The sequence below is a fragment of the Xiphophorus maculatus genome, chromosome 12 (assembly GCF_002775205.1).
Source record: "Xiphophorus maculatus strain JP 163 A chromosome 12, X_maculatus-5.0-male, whole genome shotgun sequence".
Taxonomy (NCBI): domain Eukaryota; kingdom Metazoa; phylum Chordata; class Actinopteri; order Cyprinodontiformes; family Poeciliidae; genus Xiphophorus; species Xiphophorus maculatus.
This window is the reverse complement of record NC_036454.1, coordinates 3,621,977-3,648,906: the sequence shown is the minus strand read 5'-3', so window position 1 is coordinate 3,648,906 and position 26,930 is coordinate 3,621,977. Positions and strand designations below refer to the sequence as shown.

Sequence of the window (26,930 nt, the reverse complement as noted above, 5' to 3'; positions counted from 1 at the left end):
CAGGTGCGGCGGTCATTTATCACTGTTTGAATACAGCTGCACCATCTGCACTGTCCTCTGCATGCTCTCTGTGAGCAACAACAGCCTCAACCGATCCCTGTCTCCCTCCACGCTGCAGCCGCACGGCGAGCCAAATAAAATCTGAAAAATGACAAAGACGCAAAGACAACACACCTGACAGAAACAACATATAAAAAGTGTACAGAGCCCAGAGTGAATGCACATTGCAGAGGTTTGAGTTATTTTCTTTGAGCTACAAAGCAGCACAAAGCATTTTTCCATAGCATTTACATGAATGTTTAGACTAGCAAATGCCCTCCTGAAGCCAAGCAGGTGGAGAAGATGTAAGTGTTTGTTAAAATGACAAACTAAATTAAGTTTTTAGATATTTGAACTGGCTAAAAATAGAACAGGTGGGAGAAAACATAAATTCAGAACCCATAAATAAGAAATACAGAAATACAGGAAGTGGTAATGCAAACAGAGGACAAAGATGGCGAAAGACAATTGTCTCAAGATTCAACGACTGGCAAATCAAAGTTTTACAACTATTTGCATAAACTTGCAAATGTGGCTATCATCTGGATTTGAAGTGGCTGAATTTGCCTTCAGCCTGGATCCTTACATGAATGTTTCAAAATTATTCCAGGGAAGAAGAGAGAAGCCTTCAAGTATCTCTGACTTGCAAATTGGCTTCCTTGGAAACAAATGTCCTCCACAAACACAGAACAAAACAAAGACACAGAGGATACGAAACGTTTGCGCTCAGCTGTTACAATGCCAGGTTTTTATGATTTAGAAATGAAACCAAAAAAATCCTTTCTAATCATTTTCTACATCTAATAAGACTAATATCCTATATTTATTACAATTCTTTGGTGTTTGGGATTTGGCTTTCTTCTGTGCTTGATCCGTTCCTTTTGGTTTATTTATATTCAATAGGTCTTGCTATACCCAGTTCTCTGTACTCATTATTATTCAAAGAGTGTTGCTATACAGGTTCATCCCTTTGTTTTTAGTTTCTTAGTTTATTCTTGTGTATTGTTATTTGTACATTTGCATTTATTTATCAGATTATTGTCAGGCCTTTTCGGCTCGGTTTATAGTTTCTTTGGCAGGTAAATTCGACCCAAATTTTAAAAATTTCACTGCAGTCTGAACGACCCAATTCCAATCTTTTCACCCAAAGCAAAAAGTCTGATTTGTGGAACTAAATCATATCTGAATGTTGCATTTTCTCCAACCTTTACGTCACATTACGTGAGACATGCTTCATAATTCTGCACTAGAAGAAGTCAGATGCGATAAAGCCGGACAAAAATAACAGACAAAAATCATATTTATGTTATTAGGAAATAAGTTTTTGTCACTAGAGTGCATCACATCCCAAACCCACCACTCTCAGTTCTGACTGTGCATCCAAACAGACGTCTCTACAGAATCTGCACCACTACATGTGCTTTCTTTTTTCTTAGCTTCCTTCATCTTTTTATAATTTTGTGACCATACTATCTGCTCCCATTGCTGAATATCTTTAAAATTGATGCATTAATGGCAGCGGCCTTTAGGGATGGGCATTGATCGTATCGTTTATCATTTATTTAGTTTTTTGATCATTATAAGAATTTTGTTTAGTCGTTGTCATGAAAAATGTCAGTTTTTGAAGATGAAAAAAAAAAAAACTGAAAGTTTGATTGGAAATGTTATTTTTGCTATTTCCTCCACTGTTGGTTCCACAGGAGAATCAATGGATATCAGTAAATGAGGTGCAGTTCCTGTGTGCAGTGTAGTGACATAAATCACACTTCTTTAAGTGTAATTTACCAAATCACACTTCTTTAAGCTTCTTCAGCCTCCTAAAGTGCATCTCGTTAAGCTAGTTACTGTCCCTCACTCAGCTTCCCTGCACATTTCCTCTGATTCATTCCTTTGGTTTCATTGTCATTTTCCAACACTGCTTCACCATGCAAACTTTTCATTAGTCATTGCTGGATTCTTCCTCTCACTCTCTGCATTCCTTGACTTGTTCACCCTACATTGCTCCTGTAAGCTGTATGAAAGTTAACCAAAGTTTTATTTGTATAGCGCATTTCAGCAACAAGGCAGCTCAAAGTGCTTTACACCAAAAAACCAGCAACCAACTGTTGCATTAATCATTGCAACATTAGTTCTGCAGGTGACAGAAGACTGAATTTGTATCTGTCTTTATGTGACTCTGGAGGTTCAGGTCTGATGAACTGAAGCTGTGCTGACTGTAATTTTCTAACTGCACATATTTGTCACATTAAAGGTGGAAAACATTTTGAAATTATTATATTTTCAATGTTTCACATCAAAAAAATTGGAACGTTGCAGGCGTAAAGGTTCAGATGTGATTCTTGTGAAACATAAATATAGAAAGAATTTTTTTTTGCCCTTTCCATTGACCTTGTCTCGTCTGTTACTTTAAAGGGTAATTCAGCCACTGGAAGCGTGCCAGCTGGCTGTACTTTAGCTTAAATAAACATGTTTATGGTGCTGTGCAGGTTCAACAAGCCTTACTAATGAGTCAGAAATTGAACCTTTCCTTTTCTTGTTTCATTCTGGGTTTTGATGCCTCAACATGCAAAGGCTGGCTCCCATTTGCAACCTTGAAAAAAATGACAACAAATTTTTTCTGTGCTTTCAATTTGCTTTTGCGTCATAATAAGATTTGAACATTAAGAATGCAGTCCAGAGCATGGGTTTGTGGCCCCTGGACTGATTTTGTGTGGCCCCTGCAGTTAAAAAAATATACAAATTTAGCTCATAGATGCAAATGGAGACATTTCTGATTTGCAATCATGGTAAAAATTGTTACCAACATAATTTTCTTACACAGGAAAATGTAAAGTACAACACAAAGTATTCGTCTTTTTATAGCCAGATTTTAAAAAAGTAAAACTAAGACTTTTACTGAAAAGCTGACTTTGCTGCACCCAGATCAGCTTTTATTCTTTCTTAAACTTGGCAAAATATAGCAAAAGTGGAGCAAATCCTGTTGCTAGTGCTGAAAATACATGTATTCAATCTAACCCCAAAAAACCTGAAAACTAGACATCTTTCTTTTAATACAGCTCACATGCTAAATTAAAGTAGTAGTAAGTAGTAACTTTCTGCCAAAAAAAAACTCAAAAATTTGAAGGTAATCTCAAAAATATTCTAGAAAAAAGCAAGAAAATTTTCTAGGAAAAAAATGTAGGTTAATATCAGAAATTTTCTTCAAAAACCTTGGTGATTTCAGATGTCAAAAATTTTCTTTTGTATATTTTTCTAGAAAATTTCAAAGTTTTCTATAAAAAAAAAATTATGAAATTAATCACAAATGTTTTTAGTTTTTGGCGTAACCGTCGTAAAAGTTGCTTTTGAGTTTTGGAGTTTCATTAAATATTGAGCTACTTTATTTGCTTGATTTTAAGTTGGGTTTCTTTTGGCCCCCAACTACGTTTGAGTCTACAACTTTGGCCCACTTGGCAAAAAGTTTGGCCTAGAGATCAACTTCTGCCCCTGCAGCAAAACCAAAAGTTCCTAGGGTTTTATTTCATATTATACATTTAAATTATTACTTTGAATGAGTTTCCAGGATGTTCCCAGCAACTTTGAACCAGCAATGACCCTCCTTTTGGTCCGACCGGCCCCCCTAAGGCTTGTCAGCCCAACAACGTGGTAATTAAGTGGAGCTGCTTGTCAAAAGGCAGCAGTGCTACACATTTCTTATTGGATTACAAGGTGCTGGGAAGGAATGCAGGCTCCCAGCGTTGCTGCTGGTAGAGGCTGAAAGCAGGGTTGCCAGATTGGGCGGATTTCTGCTTTTGAACTCATTTGGCTGGGGGGAAAAAAGCTTGTTGCTCTTCATAACATTTAGTGGGTTTTTAGAAAGGTTTCAGGGAAATTTCTTTCAAAATAGTTGTGAATGTGTGACAGGAAAGCACATTTTTAAATAAAATGCACGCTAGCGGACTCTTTATAGTCTGCTTTAATCAAACTCTGGCTCGTACATTCAGCTAGAAAGTATGGTTCGTTTGCAGAGGTGTGAATGTGATAATCAGACCAAAAAAGCAAACTCTGGTCTTCCTACAAAACTCTCAGTTCCGATAAAGTGAACTCGGGTGCGATTTGACTGCATATATTAACATTAAGTGGATCGGAAACTGCTCCAAAAGAAGTGAATTCTGGGTAAATACAACCAAAACAAATGCTAACTAGCATTAGCAAAAGAAACAGCAAAAGAGAAATCCTATAACTGCTAAAACCTGATCGTACTCCATTTTCGTTAACATTTTGTGAAGTAGGAAGTTGAGCTGGTCTTCTTTGGATGCTATTGTGTCATTTTCTTTGATAGTTCTGGGTGCAGTGCCCCCACAGGCAAAGAGGGGAACAGGTTTTCAATTAGTTTGGATCATTTGACGCAGTGCAGTGGGAAAGTGAACCGCAGCAGCTGAAAATTTAACAAATGTTGCAAATTTGGTCCCAATTGAATCGAGTGTACTATCAGGTGTGGAAGCAGTAGTGGTATTGTAAAACAGAAATCCCATGGCAACATTGTGATTTAAAAGGACATAATGACAGAAAAAACTCAAGTCTCATTGTGTTCAAAGTACAACCAAAACTGTTGTGGATCATCTATGTGACTACATGTGGCTCCATCAACATGAATTTCACTAGAGGTTGAGATTTGTGCTGGGTTTTTTTTACTTTGTTGGGTTTTTTGCTGTTTTGTGCTGGAACCGTCAGTCAGATCTGGCAACTCGGTCTGAAAGAAACAGCGTGGGTGAAAATGAATGGGCATCCTCGCCTTCCTTTCACGGCCACTAACCCCCAATGCAAAATACCGCATGTGCCATTTATTCCCAGAGTCAAAACAACCCACCATGCGATGCTGTGCTGTAAATGTGTGTTTGTGTTTGACTTTGTGGTGCCTAATAGAGTCTTAATGTGCAGAGGATTGTAGCGTAACAGATGCGCTGAAAGTTTGTGGCGTGACAACGGCAACAGTGGGATGGATGGCTTGGATTAACACCTGGCGAAGGGTTCATAGGCGTGTGTTTTGGGTTGAGACAACTCTGGTGGTGATAAAGCAATAAAGCAAACACATAGTCACTGGAAGGGCAGCCAGGGGCTATATGGGCAGCAGGGCAGGAGAAGAATAGGTCCGTTGTATCCAAGCAGGGAAAATCCACATTATGTCATTTTATTTTCATTTAGCCTGGTTTGTGTCTCACATGTTTATGGCTGTTTTGCCAGAATGAGGGGTTTCTGCATGTTTCTATTAACTGGATTAAAATTACAGACTCACCGCAGCATCACGTCATGTTGTGATCCAGTTTTTTTACCAAAAACTGGATCACAACAGCCTAAAATCTGTTGGGTTTACTTGTGTTTAAAGACAATTTTCTTTTGCAAAGACTTAATTCATTTTACCAAACCGTAACCAAAGAGTGAGAGAGTTGCTAGGTAACCAAAGAGTGAGAGAGTTGCTAGGTAACCAAAGAGTGAGTGAGTTGCTAGGTAACCAAAGAGTGAGTGAGTTTGTTGATTTCACCAACCTAGCTTAGCTCACTGTGAGAGTTTGAGCGGCTAACGTCTTTCCTCTACCTACATTTCCCAGAATGCTGTGCGGTTCTGGATCAGAGCTCAGTGAATATTTTATAAAATGAATGATCTATTGATACTGATCATGTATCTATCACATTTGAACTGCATTGTGATGTGATATCTGTTTTGCTGAAACAATAAAAAGACTCAATTTTATCTTTTGAAAATCAAACTAAAATGCTTCTCAACCAAGCAACAAGGAATGGAAATAATGGGAAAAAATTATTGTAAAGAATCAAGAATTACATATGTTGGTTCATCTATTATGTTGACATGAAAACTTCCCCTGCTTATGTGACACATTTATGACTTTGCATCTTGGTGGAGGTTTTATTTTATTTACTTCTTTAAGTGCTGACTTAGTGACATTCAACACTTTGTGTGTACAAACAACAAACACACTCTGTGACTTTTCTTTCCTGTCTTTTTATCTTTGTCTTGAAATACGAGCTACGTATACTGTTGTGTGTGTGGGGGGGGAGGGGTGGGTAGGGGTGTGTGTGTGTGTGTGTTTCATTACCTAACCTCACAGCATGAAGGTAAGTCACTGAAGTCTGTAAATGGCAAACAACACCTGCATGCTGTAAACAAAATGCTACTGTGTGAACTCCAGCTGTAGATAAGGGGAAGGTGGAGGAGGCGAGTCGGCGGTCCGGTTCCCTCTGCTGACGTGTTAAGTCTCACACTTTGGGAATGAAACAGGAGAAAGGCCTTCAGCAGATACTTATCAGTGGCAGTTAGTGGAGACAAACATTGTCACCTTCTGCTGTGCAGACGACTGCAATCATAAAACCCTCCAAGGTCGTTATTGTGCTGCGGCGTATCTCAAGATTTGATACTTTAAGGCTGTAAATGTGACTTAGCTGAAGTGCTCTTCCTGTTTCTACTGGAAAGCTACTGAATGAAACCGTCAACAGGAATATGAGATTATATCAAGTTTATTTGTTTACAAATAAACAAACTAGAAAAAAGCTGTTTGAGTGTAGTAAGCTGTAAGCAGAAATAATTGTTGAACTGAACACATTAGCTACAATATTAGAAGAGAAAAGATAGAACAAATTGAAGTGCTGTGCAAAAGCTGGTTTTCCGTTAACTAAGCAAATTTTGTGGCTAAAATTTGCTTCTTTTTTTTTTTTAACCAAAAAGAAAATTTTTGTTTAGAAAAAAAACTCAGAAAAAGCCTTTGGTTCTCCTTTTTGTTCACATTGGTTCTAATTTTGCTGCAAAACTTTTTCATCAAAAAGTGAGAATTTTTGTTATCAAAACACGGTTTCAGCAATTTTTTTGAAATCTTACATTTTTCAATAAAAAAGGTTTTTGCTCTAGAATGAGGTGGTTTTTCAGCTGTATCGAAATATTTGTATTCCACAAAACACTTTATTCACATCACGAGTCAAATGATCAACGACTGGATGTTACTACTGGCGGAAATGACAAAGAAGACGACAGGAAGTGGTAGGAGGATGATGGTTTGTTTTTGTCCTTTGCTCTTGCAGCATCACACACTTCATAAAAAGTTGTGTCATTCCAACGTGTTGAATCCACAACTCTTCTGGAAAATCACAGATTACAGTTTCCCAAAACGTCCCATACGCAGCCGCTCCCAAGTAGGTGGGGCTTGTCGCTCCAACACCTGAATAAGACGCTGATGTTTCCTCTGATTGGCTGATGGATCAAAATAATCTCACCTAACTGTTTACATCCGTCGCTGTCATGATTTTTAATGGCTTATTGCATGAACAAGCTTACTCACATATGGTTTTGATTTAATTTCCTGTTTAACAGAAAAACCCTGGTGGTGAAATTGTTTTTCTTTTACATTAGCATAATAGCAACAAATGGAAACGCAGCTACAGTTAATACAGTATATTAAGACCCAAAGCTGACTGTTGCTAAGGTTGATGCAAAAATGCATGTCTGTGCAAAATCAGAAATGTACCTGTTATCCTAGGAATAAACTTTTACTCTAAAAAAAAACAAACATGAAGGTCAGACTAAAGTTTGCCAGCAAGACAGAGACCGTAACTCTCTGATTTATTATTAATCTTCAGGACAAAGGACATATTTGGCATAAACCAGATGTTAGCATTCCAGGAAAAGTACGGCATAGCCACTGAAGCATGGAGGTGGGAGCGTCATGCTTTGGGATGCTTTTCAGCAGCAGGATCTGACCAGCTCACCGTTAAAGAATCCATCATGAATTTATCCGTGTATCAGAAAGCTGAGACAATTTGTAAAAAAATAAAATAAATCAAACCTGAAGTGAAACTGGGCCCTGAAACATGACAATGACCCAAATCCATTGGGTCATTTTCATGACCCCACTTCACCTTTAAGTGACCCAATTCACTTCAAGGTGAAGCTCTCAATTCACCGGTCGATTTACGTTCTACGGTCACAAACTCTGGGTAATGATCGAAACAACGAAATCCAAGCAGCTGAAATGCGTTTCCTCTGCATGGATGTATTATTCAAACAATGGAAATAAAACCAGCTATTGATCCCCGGTATTTGTGGGGGATTACCGATCATAACAGTCCATAAAAACCTAAAATTTATGGGGGGGAACCCTTTTACCTGTTTATTTCAATAGTTAAAAAAACAAACATGTCTTAAAAACATTAAAGTTGCAGTATGTAACTCTTATTTTAAAAAGCTTTTATTTTTTGAGACAGAAAAGATCCATCTCCTCCGCCTCCTCCTGAGCTGCTCCTGATCATTAACCGCAGAAATTAGAGATTTGTGACTTTTCGTCTGTTTTTCTCCTGACTTTTTTTTTTTTTTTTAATCATTGCAAGGATCAGTGTTCACCAGTACAAGTGAAAGCCGCGTTTGGAGTTGTCTTTCAACACACACACACACACACACACACACACACACACACACATACACACACACACACACACACACACGCGCGCGCGCGCGCGCGCGCGCGCTGAGAGGGGAAGTGCGCGCAGACACACATCCTGAGCAGATGAAGTGACGCTGCTTCAGATTTATGGCCTCACGTCGCGTTTCAAACCCCCGAAGAGCGGTTAATCCGCAAACACTGCGTGTTGCCGCAGCGATCTGTGTGTGTTTGTGGATAAAAAGCAATCTGTTACATCCCTGTAATTATTTTCAGCTGAGTGATTAGCTGGTGATTTTTGCTGGAGGATCTCCGTAATTGGCTGTGACATTTATTTGACACACTTAATGAATTGCAGGGAAGATGCTGCCGCATTGTTAGTTTTATTTTCCCATAAATTACCGGATCTGCCTCTGATGTTCTTATCTTAATGATTCATGTTTAACAACTATAGCAAACATTATTGCTGTAAATTAAAACATGAAATAAACAATTATCGATCCACTTTTAGTAATAGTTAAATGGGACATATTTATTTTTATTTATTTTATTCCGATTTTTAGATTTAGTTGAGGAACGATAGTTGTACAAAATAAATACATTTTTACTGATGTACAAAAGTTAATTGTAGGGCTGCAGCTAATGATTATTCTAGCAATTATTCTGACGGTTAATCGATTAAACGTAAAAATGGCGCATTCTACAGGTTTTTATTAAATCACTAGTCTTTTTTTATAAAATATTAGAAATACATTAAAAGATTTAAATAAATAATTCAATGGTGTTGCCGTAGCATTCCTTTAGTGAATCCTTGATCTTTTGTAGCAAAAGATATATTGGCAGCTAAAAATACTTTTAACATAAATATATATATTAAAGAGTTTGATCAATATTTATTCTGATTAATAATTGGACAGAAAAAATCGCATACTAGGATGTTTTTGTTGGTTTTTTTATAGAATTTGAACCAGATTAAATTAAAATTGCCACTTGAAGAATTCTGGGTAGAACATTACAGAAAAAAAATTTTCTATCTTAAATGCAATATATCTATCAATTAATCAATCAGTCAACCAATCTATACATGTTTGGTACAGTTTTGGCTTAACTGCTGCTCTGAGTACATTGTCCCATCAGCTGATGGCTTTTTGAGTTTGTATGCCCCAGTTAGCGATTAATCAATTACTAAATCAGTTATAATTTAATTAATCAATTAATCTGATTAATCATTTCAGCCTTAGTTAAAAATAATTTCCATCTAATTTGAAAATTAGGTCATTTAGTGTATTTGGTAAAACTGTAAATTAAAATTCTGTTTTTAAGTGTTGAAACATTTGTGTATTCATTAATTTAAATATTTTTAGATATTTTGCAAAGTGACATTAAAACTCTTCAAGTTGAAAATAAAATAAAATGAGATTTTTTTTACAGTTTATTGACATGAGAAACAATAAACATTGGATAATGTTTAAATACTCTACACAATAACGTTATTAAAACATGCACATGTAAAATATTATATCCTGTACATTTATGTTACAAACAAAGTTCACACTGACAGTTTTTTTTTTTTAAGCAGTGCTTGTGTTTTCATTTGAGCCCGAAATGTTTTGTAGTGCAAAAAAATGGATCCTGGTCAGAGTCAGTGGAATGCTCGGCTCACCGCCGGCGCCGGCCGCTTCAATATGGCCTCCACCGAGAAGGAAAGAGACTCGCCGGACGCCATTTTGTTCCCCGTGGGTTTGGTCGATACATCCTTGCCGTTTCCCTCCCTGAACTTGCGCGCCGCCTCCTGCAGCAGCTCCCTGCAGTACGGCGCCCTCAGGTCCGGCCCGCCGGGTTTCTCCGCCAGCGAGTTCTGGACCAGGCTGTGAAAGGAGTCGAGTTTCATGGACAGCTTAGCGCCGTCCTTGCTCAGCTTCAGGTTGTGGGAATGACTGCTGCTGGGGAAGGAGTGTCCGAAGCTGCGTTTTGGAGGAGAGAAGGCCGAGCACTCCTTCATTTGGGAGGCGCTGGGAGGTTTGGGGTCCAGCAGGGCGGCTGCTCGGGACCCCTCCAGTTTGGCGGCGAGCCCGGCCGCCGCCTCCTGCGCCGGCGGCTGACTCTCAGTGGGCATCACTTTAGGCTCCCACACGGCGCCCGGCTTCATGTTCTGCACCGCCGTGGCGTTGAACAGGCACTGCTGATACAGCAGAGCGTCCCCCAGGTTGGCGGCGCCGCGGGGCCACATCACAAAACCGCCACCGCCGCCGGTGTTGGCGCCGCGCAATGGCTGCAGCGGGTAATGGCGGTAGGTGGTGGCCACGCTGACGTTGGAGGAGATCAACTCGACGTTGGCGGCGCTGCTGGGATACGGCGCCGGCAGATCCAGGCAGCCGGAGCCGAGAAAGCCGCACAGATCTTTGGGTTGATGCTCCACCTGAGGCGGCGAGAAGCCGGCCTTGTAGGCGCTGAACTCTGCGGCGGCGGCGTGGTGGACCAGGCCGGCCGGGAACCGCAGCGGGCCGGCGGCCGCCTGATTGCTCTCCAGAACCTCCCGCTCTTTGTACTCGCGCTCCAGCATGATGGTCTCCAGCTCCTTGTCGGCGAAGGCCCTCCTCTTCCTCATGCGGTCGCTCAGCGGTGGAGGAAGGGCGGCGTTGGGCGCCAGGAACGGATCCGGCTGCACCGGACGGTATCCTGTTAGCACAGAAAAAGACATTGGAAAACGTTAGCAGGTCAAAATTTGCTCGTTTAAATCGATCAGTTTCTATTCTAACGGTGGTTCACATGTTGCAAGAGTGACGACAGTTTTATCTGCTAAAGAAAATGTTTTTTAATTCGAATTACAATACATTGACAGATATCCAATTTTTCACTTCCGATACCGATATCTGAGGTTTAGTACCAGCTGATACCAATCCGATACAGAAAAACAACTGACTTTAAATCAGTGCTCCCAACTGATTAAAAGTATTTACCAGAGTAATCTGAGTCTAGCGCTCCAATTAATCCCGATTAGTCAGACTCAAGCACAGTGATTAATTGTGATTAATCACTGTGCTTAACTTTGTAAGCTTGAAATATAAGTATATACGCAGTTGTATTTCTTGAAGGAATGGCGGTCGGTGCAAGTCTCTCCTTCTGCCGCACTCCAACCAATCAAAACACAGGAAATTATCTGATTTTATTTGTTTTATGTTGCAGAAAGCAGGTAACAATCTCCCAGTACTCAATGCATCATAGGGAAACTTACTCCACTACACATGCTTACTAGTAGTAGCAAACATGTTCAGGATTCAACTGACAGATGAGACAGAGGAGATAGATTTTTTTTTCTGGTTATCAGGTGTGTCGCCCCTTTCTGATGCCGCCCTGGGCAACTGCCCGTATCAAAAACCGCCACTGTTTGCAAAAAATGTTTGTTTTATTGTCTCAAACCAAACATGTCTGAAGATTCTCAGTTCACCAGGTTTTTTATTCAGGAAGGTTTAAAAGAAACCATCTTGTTGTAAACATTAATTTAGAAATGAATGGAGAGTTTCCCGTTTTATTTTTCATTCTTACCCTTATTGGTGAAAAAAGACACAATCAACACTTTTAGCCACAAATCAACCCAAACAGACATTTTGGAAGCACAAAACATCAACAAATATTTCATGTTGTCTCGTGTTTTTCTCCTTTCATTTCCTAATAAAAACAACAAACTAACCTAACAATTAAAAAAACTAATTTAGGTAGTTCCTCATTTACTTCAAATTCCTAATATATGTTTACTGGCAAATTTCTGCCAGAGTTTAGCAAAAATGTCCAGCATAAAATATAATTTTTTCCATTCTGTAAATTAGCAGTCGGCTCAGTATTGATTATGTTCATAAAAATTTCAAAATATTAGCACATCTCACCAGATACAGGTCTATGATTAGGCATGTCACAATAATGTTTAAATGTTTCTGGATGATAAATTGTCCGTGAAGTTATCACGATAAACAATAATATTGTTATTTTGAGATCATTTTCAAGTAAAATAATGGTAATAATGGCACAATAATGCAATAACACCCTGTGAGAGATCAATAAACTTTAAATTCCAATGAATATTTAAACACTGGAACTGGAAGACATTTTAAATATCCAAAATAAATAAACAAGACAACAAATAAAATTAATTATGAAGTTTCTGTAAACAAAATTATCCTTCAAAAAAAGGGGCTAGTTGAGACCAAAACACCAAACTGAAAAGTTTTACCATAAAGCTTTTGGTAGAAAAAGAAAAAAAGAGAAAAACAATAAAAACAACAAATGGAAATTATTGAGCTTGTTTTAATTTAAAAAACAATTAATTAATTTACAGCAAGTACAAAGTCTGCCAAACATTCACTAAAAATAAATGATAATAAAATGAATATCTGTGGCCCACTGGGCTACCGCCGCAGTAATCCCTTCCTAAAGTCTTTATGACTGACGGAGAAACAGACGAGAATAAAAAGGGATTTTGGAAGATTTGCAAAGAAAGGTTTATATTTCTGCCGCTTTACCTTCTAGGATGCTTTTGGCGAGCATCGTCGAGGGTCGGATGTGTCGCTGGTAAATCCTCCTCTCCGCTGGAATCGGTTTCCCAGAAATCCCTTTCTTATCCTAAAGCACAGGGAAGAGCAAAGAAAAACATTCAACCCGGCTGTCAGGAAGTTTTCTTGATTCTTGAGCAATAACTGATTAGCTCAGCTTGAATGTCTGGATAATTTAAAATAACATTAAGGGAAAATGGGCCGTAACTCATGTTTCTGATGTTATCACAGCGTTAAAAAGTGACTCAAAAGTAATCCCAGGATGTAAATCTTCTGTTTAATTTAAGCTTTTAGATGTTGAATACACAAATTAGTATTCACGATATTTTAGCAAACTGTAGGTTGAAGAAAAAAAGTATAATCCGAATGAGAAAAAAGCAAACAATAAAAGTAAATTTTAATAGAAAATTAGTGTTTTAAATGTATATTTATCTTGACAAATAAGTTCAGGTACAGACATTGGATTGAATAAAAATAAGGCAAATTGATATGATTTTAATTCATGTCATGCATAGTAAACATTCACATGAGCATCATTTAAAGCACATTATTAAGAAAATAAAACATGTAATTGTTTAAATATAAAAAAATCTATTAAAATGTCTGCAGATGTTAATCTAAGTTAAATATATTTAGTTTTACTATTTTAGATGTTTCTTTTATTTCAACTGGATAACTTTTATGTGTTCATTTTATTTTTTAAATCTGTAATTGCTAATTTTTTCCCAATAATTTGTGAATATTTAAAAAAGAAGAAAACAAACAAAAAGCTAAAACCCTAAACTAGAAGCTGAAGACGTGCAAATAAAATCAGAAAATGAAAAGTTTCTGCTAATATTAAAGTTGTGATTTTTAAAGGTCGGGGAAATAATTATAAAACTTGAACTGTATTATAATTATAGTTAAACACAGTGAGGCTCTGAATGAAGAGAATTTACTCAAAACCTTGTTTCTGCTTCTGGTATTTCATTAATTGCACTAATTTATTAAACTACTGAACTAAGTCAATTAATAACTGTGTTATTATGCAAAAGATAGCGTCGGTTTAAAATATCAAAAATAGATATGGACATCAAATATCACGACATTATGTGCTGCTAAGGTGACAAATTATAAAAGTGATAATAATAACTCTGTATTGCTTTTTTATGTAAATATGGCAAACTGCTGCAGTAGAAAAAAATATATATATAATTTTCTTCTTGAGGACACCAAGAACATAAAGAATGTGCCAAATGGCAAGCAGTAACTGCATTTAATCATATTTTTGTATTTATTTATATTTATGTATACTTTCAATGAAAAAACTATGGAGAAAAAAGTCAAACTAACAACAGGGACAGAGTTTAAACATTGATTATTGGAAATCAAGATTCTTATAAAGGATAAAAATAGAATCAGGTTTGAGCAGAGTTAAATCAAATTCAGTTTTTGTAACTTAAACAGATGTTTAGGATGTTTTGTGGGAACAAAAAGACAAAAGAAACTGACTTCATTTGCATAAACCTTCCTCAAAAACCAGCAACTAATTTGCAGAGTTGGGTAGTAACTAGTTACATTTACTCAATTACATTTACTTGACTAGCTTTTTTTTTAAATAATACTTAAATAGTTTTACTATGTTGTACTTTTTACTTTTACTTGGGTGATTTTATTAGAAAGTATTTCTACTCTGACTTGAGTAAAATTTGTGGATTTTCTTCCCACTGAATGAAAAAGAAAAAATGTTTTAACCAAAAATCCAGACCCAGACACACACCTGCAGTTTTTATTAAAGTTTCATACAATTTTTATTGAAAGAAACTGATTTGGAAACATTTTATTTTGCTTGATTTTGTTTTTTATATGAATTATTGTCAAACCTGTTCACTTATTTTTTATCTAACTAGGGTGTCCAAAGTGTGGCCCTGGGTCTGTTTGCGGCCCTTGGATTGATTACATGTGGCCTCAGACTTCAGCTCCAGAAAAATACAAATTTGGGCCCCCAGTTCAGGTATTGGATATAGATGGAGACGTTCCGTCTTTAATTTGGTAAAAAATTATCACAAACAAATAAAATCTTCTCACAATAGAAAATATTGGCTTTAACACAAAGAACTCGTCTTTAAATCACCACGTTTCTTCATTCTCCTCAAGAACCAGTGACTTTTATGCAAAAGCAAACTTTGCTTCACCCAGAGCTGCTTTTAATTAGTTTAATAAACTTAAATAAATACAGCAATCATTATTAAAGAAAGCTTGACCTAAATCCTGACTTTATTCACCAGAACTGATTAAATTGTTTTCCAGTTTTTTCCATTAAAATTAGCTAAATTATTTTTAATAATGTAAATCTGTGGAACCCTATTAACTGTTTTGGATCTAATAATTTGCACGTCCTTTTCCAGTAAGAAATCTGACTGTTTATGAATCTGTTTACGAATTACACGCTTAGTTTATGGTAGTTTAGTTTATTGTTGAGTGGGTAAAAAAAAACATTCCTCTATAAGGATCTAGAGTTGCTGTATTAAAAAATTCAGACTAGCTTGTGAGCACAATAAGCATTTGTAAATGTAATTTTTTTTTTAGCATACAACAGGGGCGTCCAAGCTGTGGCCCGGGGGCCACGTTTGGTCCTTTAGATTAATTTTCTGTGGCCCTTCACTGTAATTCAAGAATAGCACAAATTTGGCCAACTGGATGAATTTTTCCGTGCCAAGTTTATATTTGCTTAAATGGAAAATATTAAGTACAACACAAAGACTTTTTATTTGATTTTGTTTTGTTTTATTTCGTGCCACAAACAGACTTTGGCGCACCAGTCCATCACATCAGGCTAAATACAGCGAAGGTTGTGTTAGAAAGTTTTTACTGGGAATAAACTAAAAACATTTTATAAACTTAAAAATGTGAACATAATGAACCCAAAACGTTAAATAACTGTAAACATTTAGGCAAACGTAAAATATTATGGGTTTTATTCATTGTTGTGCAGAGAAAAGAGAAAGAACATTTTGGCCCCTGAATACTTTCAGTTTGGAAACTTTTGGCCCTCAGTGCAAAACGTTTGGACACCCCTGGCGTACAGTCTCCTTCTGACCTGATCAATAACTATTATTATGCCTTATCTACTGTTTATAGATTAATTGATAAGATATAAACTAGTTATGAACGGTAGAAGCGGTGCCGTCATTTTTAAGGGGTAAGATGTTTTTGCACTGACCTCCGTGGCCTGCTGCCTCCTCAGGGCCACCTGCGCCGCCATCACCCGCTGCCTCTCCACCACCAGCAGGCAGTTGGCGCACTGGCAGTCCCTCCACCTGCAGAAGCGCTTGTGGCCCTTCAGGCAGGAAACCACGCCGTGGTTGCGGCATCGGGCGCATTTCGGCGTGCGGCTCAGCTTCCTCTGGTCGCCCGAGCTCAGGTCGCTGGGGCCCGGCTTGCCGTCGCCCTTCCCGCCGTCTCCGTCCCCGTCTCCGTCCCCGTCGTCCTCGCCGAGCGGCGCGGAGCCCGGCCGGCTGCAGCACACCGAGTCCTCCGGCTGCTCGTCGCTCTCCGCCTCCAGGCTCTCCACGTCGATTTCAAAGTCTGCCATGTCCTCCTCCTCCGCTTCTAACGCGGGTTATTTCTGCAAAAATCAATCAGTCGAGTTTATTCGAGCAGCGCATTTCAGCAACGAGGCTCTTCAAAGCGCTTTACGTCATAAAAGCACAAAATAAAAGTCATCAATAGTTGAAACGTTTTAATTAAAACGGTGTTTCATTTACTGTGGTTCAAAAGCAACTAACGGCTCTAGATCTGAATTAACTCGGTGTTTGGGCTGTTTTACTATTTTCCTGAAGTTTGATCCAGATCTGTGATGCAGGAGCTACAATAATAAAATAACCTGGAGTCATCTAAAAACTCAAAACTTATTATTTTCACTTTCATTTCATTTATTTGACAGGAACAATGCACTCAAAATGCGGTGCGTCCAGAGTATAAAGAGCTAATTCGCAACTGCAGCCCCTGGTTGGTCATTTAAAATACATGAAATTTATAAATCTAAGTTCTATACAGGTTTTCCTGTCCAAACTGTTCAACCTTCAAATTCACATATTAAAAACTATACATTAAGACTAAGACATAAAAATACAACAATAATAATACATTCATATTCAAAACCAACCCTGCAGACTTCAAATTTATATAAATATCCTTTTATTTATAAGAATCTCACCTCCAGCTAACACACTAAAAGCTTAATTTAAGTTAGTTTATAACATAGATTCTTTCTTAGAAATGTTGTATTGTTAGTAAAACACCCAAAAGTGGAGATAAATTTATTTTTCTTTAACTTTTAGGGAAATAATAATAATAACAATAAAACCCTGTAAAATAGCCCTTATTTAGAAGAAGTGTCATTATGATTTCCTTATAAATATTTTTGACAACTGAGTCTTATTATTAAATTGATACCAATAAGCTTGTTAACAAATGTAGCTATTTTATTATTGTTCTCAATAAGATATTAATTTACAGTTTTCCACTGCAGTAACTTCAATCCTCAAACTTAAACAAAGTAAATAAAAAGTTTTAAAAGCGTGAAAAAAAACCACAAGACACAAAATGACTATGAAGCTAAAGTTTTATTCTGTCTGGACATGTATCTGGCCATCACTAAACTGTCATTTTTAAGTCACTAACTTAGAATAAAGACAGCTAAAAGCACCGAGGTTCTGCAGCCTGAATTAAAAACCACAATAACCCAGTTCGGCTCACCTCCAGCGGTCCGGGCGGAGCCGCAATCAGCCGCCGGTGGTCCGGGGGAAGCGGTAATCAGGCTCTCCGGGGTTTGATGGATGACACACGCCGTCCCGGCTCCAGCTTTGAAGGCTAATTAGATGTTAATTGAGCGGATGAATGAGGGTCGCACCGCGAACACGTCCAACTTCCTTCTGGATCCGAAACGCGGCGGTGACTCTCCTATGAACCGCGCTGGGCTTGGGCTTCCCGCGCTCTGATTGGCTGGCTCCACAGCCGGTCCCAGCCAATAGGACCGCGCTGCAGTCTCACGGGGCGGGACGGAAGAGAGTCCTCCTAGCGGCTGTGGATGGTAACGGCCGACTGTAAGGTAATGTTTTACTGAAAATAATAATAATATGAACAAGACTTTCTGAAAAGTGGAAAGGATGCTAGTTTATCAGTGTTAGCAGCTGCTATATAGAACCTTAATTCAACATTGGTGCATAAAGTTATTCCTGTATAATCAAAAAGAAAGCTAATCATTAGCTAGCAGGGGTCTACACAGTGCCGGGCCCAGGCAATGCGAGATAAGCTGCTTCACCACCAGAGGGCCCCAAAAGCACCAAGCTATAGCTATATATAGATAGAGATACAGTATATAGATAGAGATATATATGTGTTTTATATTTTAGCCAAATTAACATAAAATGAATTAATTATGGGCCCTACTGTTGTTTGAAATAGCTTTTAAAACACAGTTTTGTAAAAAATAAATAAAATTTGTTTATTTTGCAAACTTCTATGGAAGCATTTCTTTCCCTTCACACAAGTCACATGATCAACAACCAGACGCAAATTATGAAGTAGATAACCGGAAGTAGTAGTTAAATAGAGTTATTGAATGACTTACCATGTCAACAAGCTTATTCACTGTGATTTTAATTACGTTTCTTATTTAATGGAAACATGTCAGTTGCGAAATGATGTTGTTTTTTTAACACCAGCTGAATATTGACTACGTTTTGCACACATTTGTTATAGAAACGCAGCAATTGTGAAACAAACTGCAGGTTGAAGTTTGCCCTCCTGGCAGGCACTACAGAGGACGACTATAATGTTTTCACAACAATCCCACAAGAGATTAAAAAGCAAAACAGTAAGTCAGCATGGAGCGCAAATACTCACAAAGAGCCAACCTCTGATATTTCCAGCTGATAATCCTAAACCCATCAAGATTAATCTAATCCAGATATATTCACCGATTTATCTGAGAGCCACAAATTTTTCCTGCTCTAGTATCGCTACTTGTGACCTGAGGCTCTTAAAGACAAAAGAATGTCCCTTTGTTTGCATTTTGCTGACTTCAAGTAAGATTTACTGAAGGATTAAAGAAGACAAGCAGTTATTTACCCAGAGTCGACTGACTGCTGTGGGAACGGACCGTGAGATAAGACACCACAGGCCTCCAAGCTTTTGTCCACGGCGGGGAAATTAATGGCCGGCGTGGCGTGAAAAGGAGAACGTGGAGGCATTTTGGGTTCGCGTCACGGATGGACTGCGTTTTAAAGAGAGAAAGGTGTTGTTTTTTTATTACAATTTTCAAGTAAACCAATAAAAATGAACCAACATATGCTGAATAAATGTCTCTCTTTGAATTCTTTTGACAGCATGAACACAAAGGGTCGATTATTTTCAGTAATTTCACAGATGTTGAGTGTTTAACAAATATATTATTTCCCTTAGACTTTCCCGACAGTGCGGGCTCTAAACAGCGTGTTTTCCTCCAGATGACGACTCCTAACTGCTCCTCCATGTGCCGAAGGTGAAGACGTCAGGCCTGCAGGTGCAGCTTTATTCGCCTCTTCTCCTTAATTTACTGCGGAGGTTACGAGCGGGCCGCCCCGGGCTGCCGTTTCCACACCAGGAATGCTTTGAAGTAGCAGAGCCGGACGGCCGGACAAGAGGATCCGAGTGGAGCCGGGGCGCCCAGGTGAAAAGTGTTGTCTGTGTCAGGCGCTTTTTAACGGTCTGCTCAAGGTATGCCAAACATCCGCTCTGCAGTTCCAGGTTTCAGGGAGTTAATCTAACAGGTTCCACTGGATCACATGGTGATCTTTGGTCTTTTTTTTGGAGAGGAACCGCCTGATTTCCTGCAGGAGTTTCAAAAATGTTACAATCTTGGATTGGAAGAAAAGTTTCTCTTTTTTTTCTAACTGGAGAAATGCTACGTTATAGATTATTTATCATTAGAAAGTTGTAAACAGAGGTGGATAGTGTAACCAAAAATGGTACTCAAATAAGAGTAGCACTACTTAAAAGTAAAGTACTTAAAGAGTAAATTTTTCAAAAATCTTACGTAATTAAATGCATCTGAGTAAATGTACTTAAGGAATCTATGAAATGAAGGTTTTATGGAGGGAAAAATGCAAAAGAAACACAAAACCTTTTACTTGACACAGACGTTTAAAACGTTAGCCACAGAAAATTCAAGATGGCCGCCACTAGCTGCATTTCCGTTGATGATAGAATTTCTCAATTTGAAGAGTTTGGTTGTAACTGGTTGCATTTTCTCAATTACATTTACTTAAGTAGCTTTTTTTGAAAAAGTTTTTTTTTACTACGCTGTACTTTTTACTTTTAATTTTTGGATTTTCTAAAACAAACATGTTTTAACCAAAACTTCCCCAGACAGACTCACACCTGCAGCTTTTGCTAAAGTTTCATAAGTTTTTTTATTGAAAGAAACTAATTTAGAAACATTTTCTTTTGCCTGATATTGTTATTTATATGAATTATTGTCATTTTGAACCTTAAAATACCAACATTTCCACTCAACTTCATATTTTGGTCCATCTGATGATGTAATTTTTTAAATCATCAAATGATCAATTATTTAATGATTGATCATTTGATCAGTTATTTAGTACTTAAGTAGATTTTTTTTAATCAAATACATTTTTACTCTTAGTAATTTCTTGGACAGATACTTTTTACTTTTACTTGAGTAAAATATGTTGAAGTATTTCTACTCCTACTTGAGAACAGTTTTTGTGTATTTTATCTATCTATCTATCTGTCTGTCTGTCTGTCTGTCTGTCTGTCTGTCCAATCAGCTGATCTGATAAAGTCTGTCTCTCTCATGCTGCATGTTGTAGTTTTTTTGTGGTTTCTTGTAATTTTGTTTTAGTTTCTTTTTAGTTTTGCTCTGGTTTCTTGTAGTTTCTTGTGGTTTTGCTGTAGTTTTGATATAGTTTTCTTGTAGTTTTGCCTCTGCGGCCTGACGGACCGACAGCATCTCGTCCCGCTGTAACCGGACCTCTGGTTACTCGGTGCAGCGGGTCGCTGCTACGTTAATTAGCCTCTGATGGACAGACGACACCTGCAGCTGAACACTAAACAAGCGGGACAGCATTTGTCTCTGACACCTTGACCTCTCATGGCCTAACGTGCAACAAACAGGAGGACGTGCCGGACAGCTGGCAGGAAACTATCACACTCTGTGGATCACAGCCCAACATCTGCATTCTTAAATCATTTCACCACGTTGAAGTTTAGCTTCTGAACTTTAAACGTTTTTGAATTTTATTATTTTTTGAATGTTTCTGTTCTGGTCTGGGCTTCAGATCATCTCCACATCCAGTTCTCTGTCCTGGAAATCACAAACAGACTGAATAAAGTTTGGATGTTTCCAGAGAGGAGCTGAAAGTCCCAGTCCGCCCACTAGGTGGCAGACTGCGAACGATAAACAGGATGCTTCTGTCTGTCTTTCTTTCAGGCTTATTTCTTTTTATTTCACAGGGTTTAAATTGTAATTATAAATCTTAATTTATAATTAGACCTTTTAAAATATTTATTTTATTTTTGAATAGATGTTTCCCTAATAATCTGGTGTTGTGTAATAAATGGCTGGTGGAGGATTTTTAACTCATTGGAGAGTTTTCATCGTTTTCAAGCTCCAACCACCTGCTGAAAGTCATGGTACGAACTCCCAATCAGATTTAAATCTGGACTTTGACTAGGCTCCTCTGAAATGTCTGAGTTCATGTTTTTAGTCCTTCAATCGTGGACCCTCTGATATATTTAGAGTTATTGTCTTGCTGTGTTAACCAAATGTTTTTGCTTTAGGACAGGAATCCATTTTTCCAGACCGTCATGCTGCCACCACCGTGTTCAACTATCACTATAATCTTTTTTCTTTGTTTTACCCCAAAATATGACAGGAGAAACCTTCCAGAAAGTTCCATCTTTATTTTGTTAGTTCACAGAATATTTTCTCAGAAGTTTTGTGGGTCTTTAAAATGCTTCTGGCCCATTTTCAGCTAGTCTCTCTGAGTCTCACTGTTGAGTCGTGAACTCTGACCTTATCTGAGGCCTGCTGATGTTTTTTGGTTCTTTTCTGATCTCCAGACTGAGTCATTATGAATGGGGTAACATTTCACACACTGAGGTTTGCTGGAGTCCCAAACCTTAGAAAATGGTTTGCACCTTTTCCCGACCGATGACTGTCACTAGCTGCGTTTCCATTTCAAATGTGCACAAAAAGTTGTCAATATTCCTCTGATGTTGAAAAACAAACACCATTTCACATTTCCCGTGTTTCCATTAAGTGAGAAACACGTTTGTTCCCTCGGCCATTGAAAACACGCTGCGCCACCATCATCCAACTACTTCCTGACGTCTTCTTCTTCGTGGTTTACGCCGGAGGCAACATCCGGTTCTTGATCATGTGACTCGTAAAAATCAGTTTCCATTGCCGTTTTGCGATATATGGCCTCATGTTAGTGCCAAAACTTTTTATTGACTAAAGAGGTTTTTCTTTAATTGCTGTGTTTTATTTTCAAAATGTCAAACTGTAATTATATGATCAATGGAAACACGATTAGCTGCTTTGTTTCTCACCTGAGCACGATGTGTTGCTTTTCTAAGATATTTTAGCCTATATTTATTTTAGTGATTTCATGCGTCTGTAGTCAACCTGGGTAAAATAAACTCAGCTGTCTGACAACATTTGGCTAATTAACAAACTCGTGATTTAATATAGGACAAATATTTTTTCATATTTTCAAGAGGGTAAATATTTTTTTAATGCTCTACCTGGGCACAAACAGCGACTGTTTTAAATTTTCAAATGGTCGCTAAGTTCATATTTAGCCAAGATTGTAACAAAAAGTGCAAATTTGTCATAAACAGATAAAAAGCTGAACATTGATCAGACTGTGTTTGTTGTTCTGCACTTGTATGATCAACTAATTAGAAATATAGGTACAAATTAAAAAGTGTTGAATGTTTTGGTTAGTAGACTTTATGCAAAAGCAGAGTTAATTTTACTCTAATAGAGTCACATTCTGTTTATGTAGCTCTGGGGTGTACAGTACAGCATCAGTAGTTAAAATCCAGGGTTAAAACTAAATGTTTCCTATCAAATCTAGAGATGTTAGAAATAGAATCTGTAAGTCTCGACTTAACTCTGAACTAACACTAACGGAGTTCATTCACTGACTGGGCCCAGAATCAACACTAACAGACTTCATTCACTGACTGGGCCCAGAATCAACACTAACGGAGTTCATTCACTGACTGGGCCCAGAATCAACACTAACGGACTTCATTCACTGACTGGGCCCAGAATCAACACTAACAGACTTCATTCACTGACTGGGCCCAGAATCAACACTAACGGAGTTCATTCACTGACTGGGCCCAGAATCAACACTAACAGACTTCATTCACTGACTGGGCCCAGAATCAACACTAACGGAGTTCATTCACTGACCGGGCCCAGAATCAACACTAACGGAGTTCATTCACTGACTGGGCCCAGAATCAACACTAACAGACTTCATTCACTGACTGGGCCCAGAATCAACACTAACGGAGTTCATTCACTGACCGGGCCCAGAATCAACACTAACGGAGTTCATTCACTGACTGGGCCCAGAATCAACACTAACGGACTTCATTCACTGACTGGGCCCAGAATCAACACTAACAGACTTCATTCACTGACTGGGCCCAGAATCAACACTAACGGAGTTCATTTACTGACCGGGCCCAGAATCAACACTAACGGAGTTCATTCACTGACTGGGCCCAGAATCAACACTAACGGACTTCATTCACTGACTGGGCCCAGAATCAACACTAACAGACTTCATTCACTGACTGGGCCCAGAATCAACACTAACGGAGTTCATTTACTGACCGGGCCCAGAATCAACACTAACGGAGTTCATTCACTGACTGGGCCCAGAATCAACACTAACAGACTTCATTCACTGACTGGGCCCAGAATCAACACTAACTGAGTTCATTCACTGACCGGGCCCAGAATCAACACTAACGGACTTCATTCACTGACTGGGCCCAGAATCAACACTAACAGACTTCATTCACTGACTGGGCCCAGAATCAACACTAACTGAGTTCATTCACTGACCGGGCCCAGAATCAACACTAACGGACTTCATTCACTGACTGGGCCCAGAATCAACACTAACGGACTTCATTCACTGACTGGGCCCAGAATCAACACTAACGGACTTCATTCACTGACTGGGCCCAGAATCAACACTAACGGAGTTCATTCACTGACTGGGCCCAGAATCACAGGGGAACCAAGTCATTTCAGGACAATTTACTTTCCATATGTCTGAGTTATTCACTGCGCTTGGAAGGTAATTTTTTTCTGAGATGGTTTATGACTATTATTATGAGTGGAGATCAACCTGTATGATAGACATCATGTTCGCCACACGGCTCGGTGTTAGCATATTTAGCTTAACATATTTAGCTTAGCATATTTAGCTTAACATATTTAGCTTAGCATATTTAGCTTAGCAAGCCGAATGTTTGCGGTGTTGAAAAAAATCGAGCCGGCGAACATTCAGTCAATTTCTTGGCTAACCAACAGAGCCGTAATAATCTGGAGTTTGTTTTTTCATGATGTTGAACGTTTACATGAATATTGGTCAGATTTATCAACCTTTCTGATCATTTGTTTTCCTTTGAAAAGCTGTAAAAGGCTTTTTCATGTTGAAAACTTTATTCCTGCTGTTGTGTCTTATATACATATGGCAGCATGTTTTAATCCTTTTACTACCTTTTTCTATATGTTGGTACCAGTATGGTTGCGGATGAATCGGCAGCGTCAACCTTCCCTCCCGGATCCAGTCCAGTAGAGGAGCCCGGTGATGTTCCCGGCCAAACTTCAGCCCAACAACCCAAAGACAATCTGTTAGTGAGTGGACAGCTCTTTGGGGAGAGCAGAGAGGCCCAGTCTCTTATCAACAGAAACAGAAACTGGAATATCAGTTTGGTCTGTTATGTACTGGAATATCCAGCCATCTACCTGTTAAAAGAACATTTACTCTATCATATTACATGAACTTCTTGCTTTACTTTCTCCTCTTTGTACTTTGAACAATTTCATGCATATTGTGTTGAAGAAAAATATTTTAAGCAAACTGCATTTTGTTTTGCACAGCTGATATGTCAGACCTTTGGATAAGCAATATGTGAATGAAAGCGACATGTGAAACATGCACATTATTACTAATGTTTTATTGTTTTGTAATTATGGTGCACGTTTTGAAACAAATGCATTTGAGAAAATCATTGCCTCTTTATTAAATGTTTGTTTTCCAAAGAATTTTTAAAAGTTCAAAACAATAAAATACCTATTTAATATTAATTACAAATAACTCTTTTGAAGTAAAAAAAAAACTCTGTGAGAGTTAATATTAAGATCTAACACTGAATTAGTTAGTAAGTGTTCAATGATTAACTCCAGCAGATCTGATATTTGACGCTTAATTAAGAGTTAAGGTACTAACTCTCCAAAAAGAGTTAAATTAACACCTTGTGGTGTGGATCCATGTAGACACTTTAAAAGTGTTGAAATCAAATCTGACAGAGTTAATTTGGGTTTGCTGGGTTTGCTGTGTAGATTTTAAATCAATAATTGGGTCATCTGCCAGCTTATGTACCAGATAATTAACAAAATTAGTCAAAAAAGATGTTTTTTGTCCTTCAAACCTTCTGTTACTGAAAGGAACGACTCGGAAGAAAACAATGACTTGTTTGAACTGTTACACCAAATTTCTTGGATTTCTCTGTATCGCCGCTAGATGGCAGCACTTAACACGTTTTTAAGAAGCCAAAACAAAAGAGACTTGGAGCAAAAAACGACATGTTGCAACTGGACTGCGCTGCACTAATATTTCCAAAATACAGATAAAGATTGTTAACTGAATTTTATGCAGAACGGATCTCCACTGTTAAACAGTTTAATGTCATTTTAATGCTAAAATGCATCAACATTTTGTACATTTCTTAAATGAACAAACTCAGTTGCACATTCCTTTGGTTCAGAGTGTTTTTCTTTTTAGTAACTGCACAGCATTTATGTTGCAATGTTGACCTAACTATACAGTATGTCGCTCTTTATTCTGTTGTTATATATTTTATATTCCTACCTTTGTGTGAATATATTCACTTTGCTGTTTTCATAAAGAGACAATAAAAGGATATTTCTGTTCTGTTTCTTATTTTTGTCCCTAAAAGTGGAAAATCATAAATCAAAGTGTTGAGAAATATGAAAAAACATGAAAAGTTTGTAGATCTCTAAATTGCAAGGATCTAATTAATTGCATATTTATTCCACTTGTGTCAAAATGAGAAAAATAATAATAATAATCCTGATAAATCCCAATGAATCAGTCTGATGAGAGAGATTATGGATTATTAATCAAATCCTTTCCTACTAAGAAACAGTTTGAAACTTATGTCTATGAACCTTTCACTAGTTTATTTATCCCTTTTAAACTCGTGTCAGACAATTTAGTTGCACTGAAAAAAGAAAACAGATTATCCAACTTAAAAAAAGCTTATTAATTTGTTACAAATAATCAAGTTAAGTTTCCATGTTAAAGTCAGTTTGACTTGTAACAAATTAAGTCAATGTTTTTAAAGACATGGAGCTCTATCCTTATTTATTGTAAAGGTTCTTAAATGCATGAAAATAATAAATAAATGGCAACGTTTGAGAAAATTCTGCTTGAATTGAAAAGAAGAGCTTGACAAACTGTAAAGAAATGAAGCTGATCAGTTTTATTTGGCGGTTCGGACATGCAGTGTTGATCAGAGAAACATGCTGACAGGAAAAAGCTCAGTCTGTCACATTCATCCAGTTTTGGTCAAGTCATTTCGTCCGTGTTGTT

At 37.9% G+C, this 26,930-nt stretch overlaps 1 protein-coding gene across 1 annotated transcript; it reads right to left on the bottom strand.

Moving 5' to 3' along the window:
* Window positions 1–9,896: 9,896 nt before the first annotated feature.
* Window positions 9,897–17,947, bottom strand: dmrt2 (doublesex and mab-3 related transcription factor 2). Its single transcript, XM_005811471.2, has 4 exons — window positions 17,749–17,947; window positions 16,211–16,615; window positions 12,979–13,078; window positions 9,897–11,140 (listed from the first exon to the last, which is right to left on the bottom strand). The coding sequence occupies exons 2-4, from the start codon at window positions 16,580–16,582 to the stop codon at window positions 10,104–10,106; spliced, it is 1,509 nt and encodes a 502-aa protein (XP_005811528.1). The 5' UTR covers window positions 16,583–16,615; window positions 17,749–17,947; the 3' UTR covers window positions 9,897–10,103.
* Window positions 17,948–26,930: the final 8,983 nt, after the last annotated feature.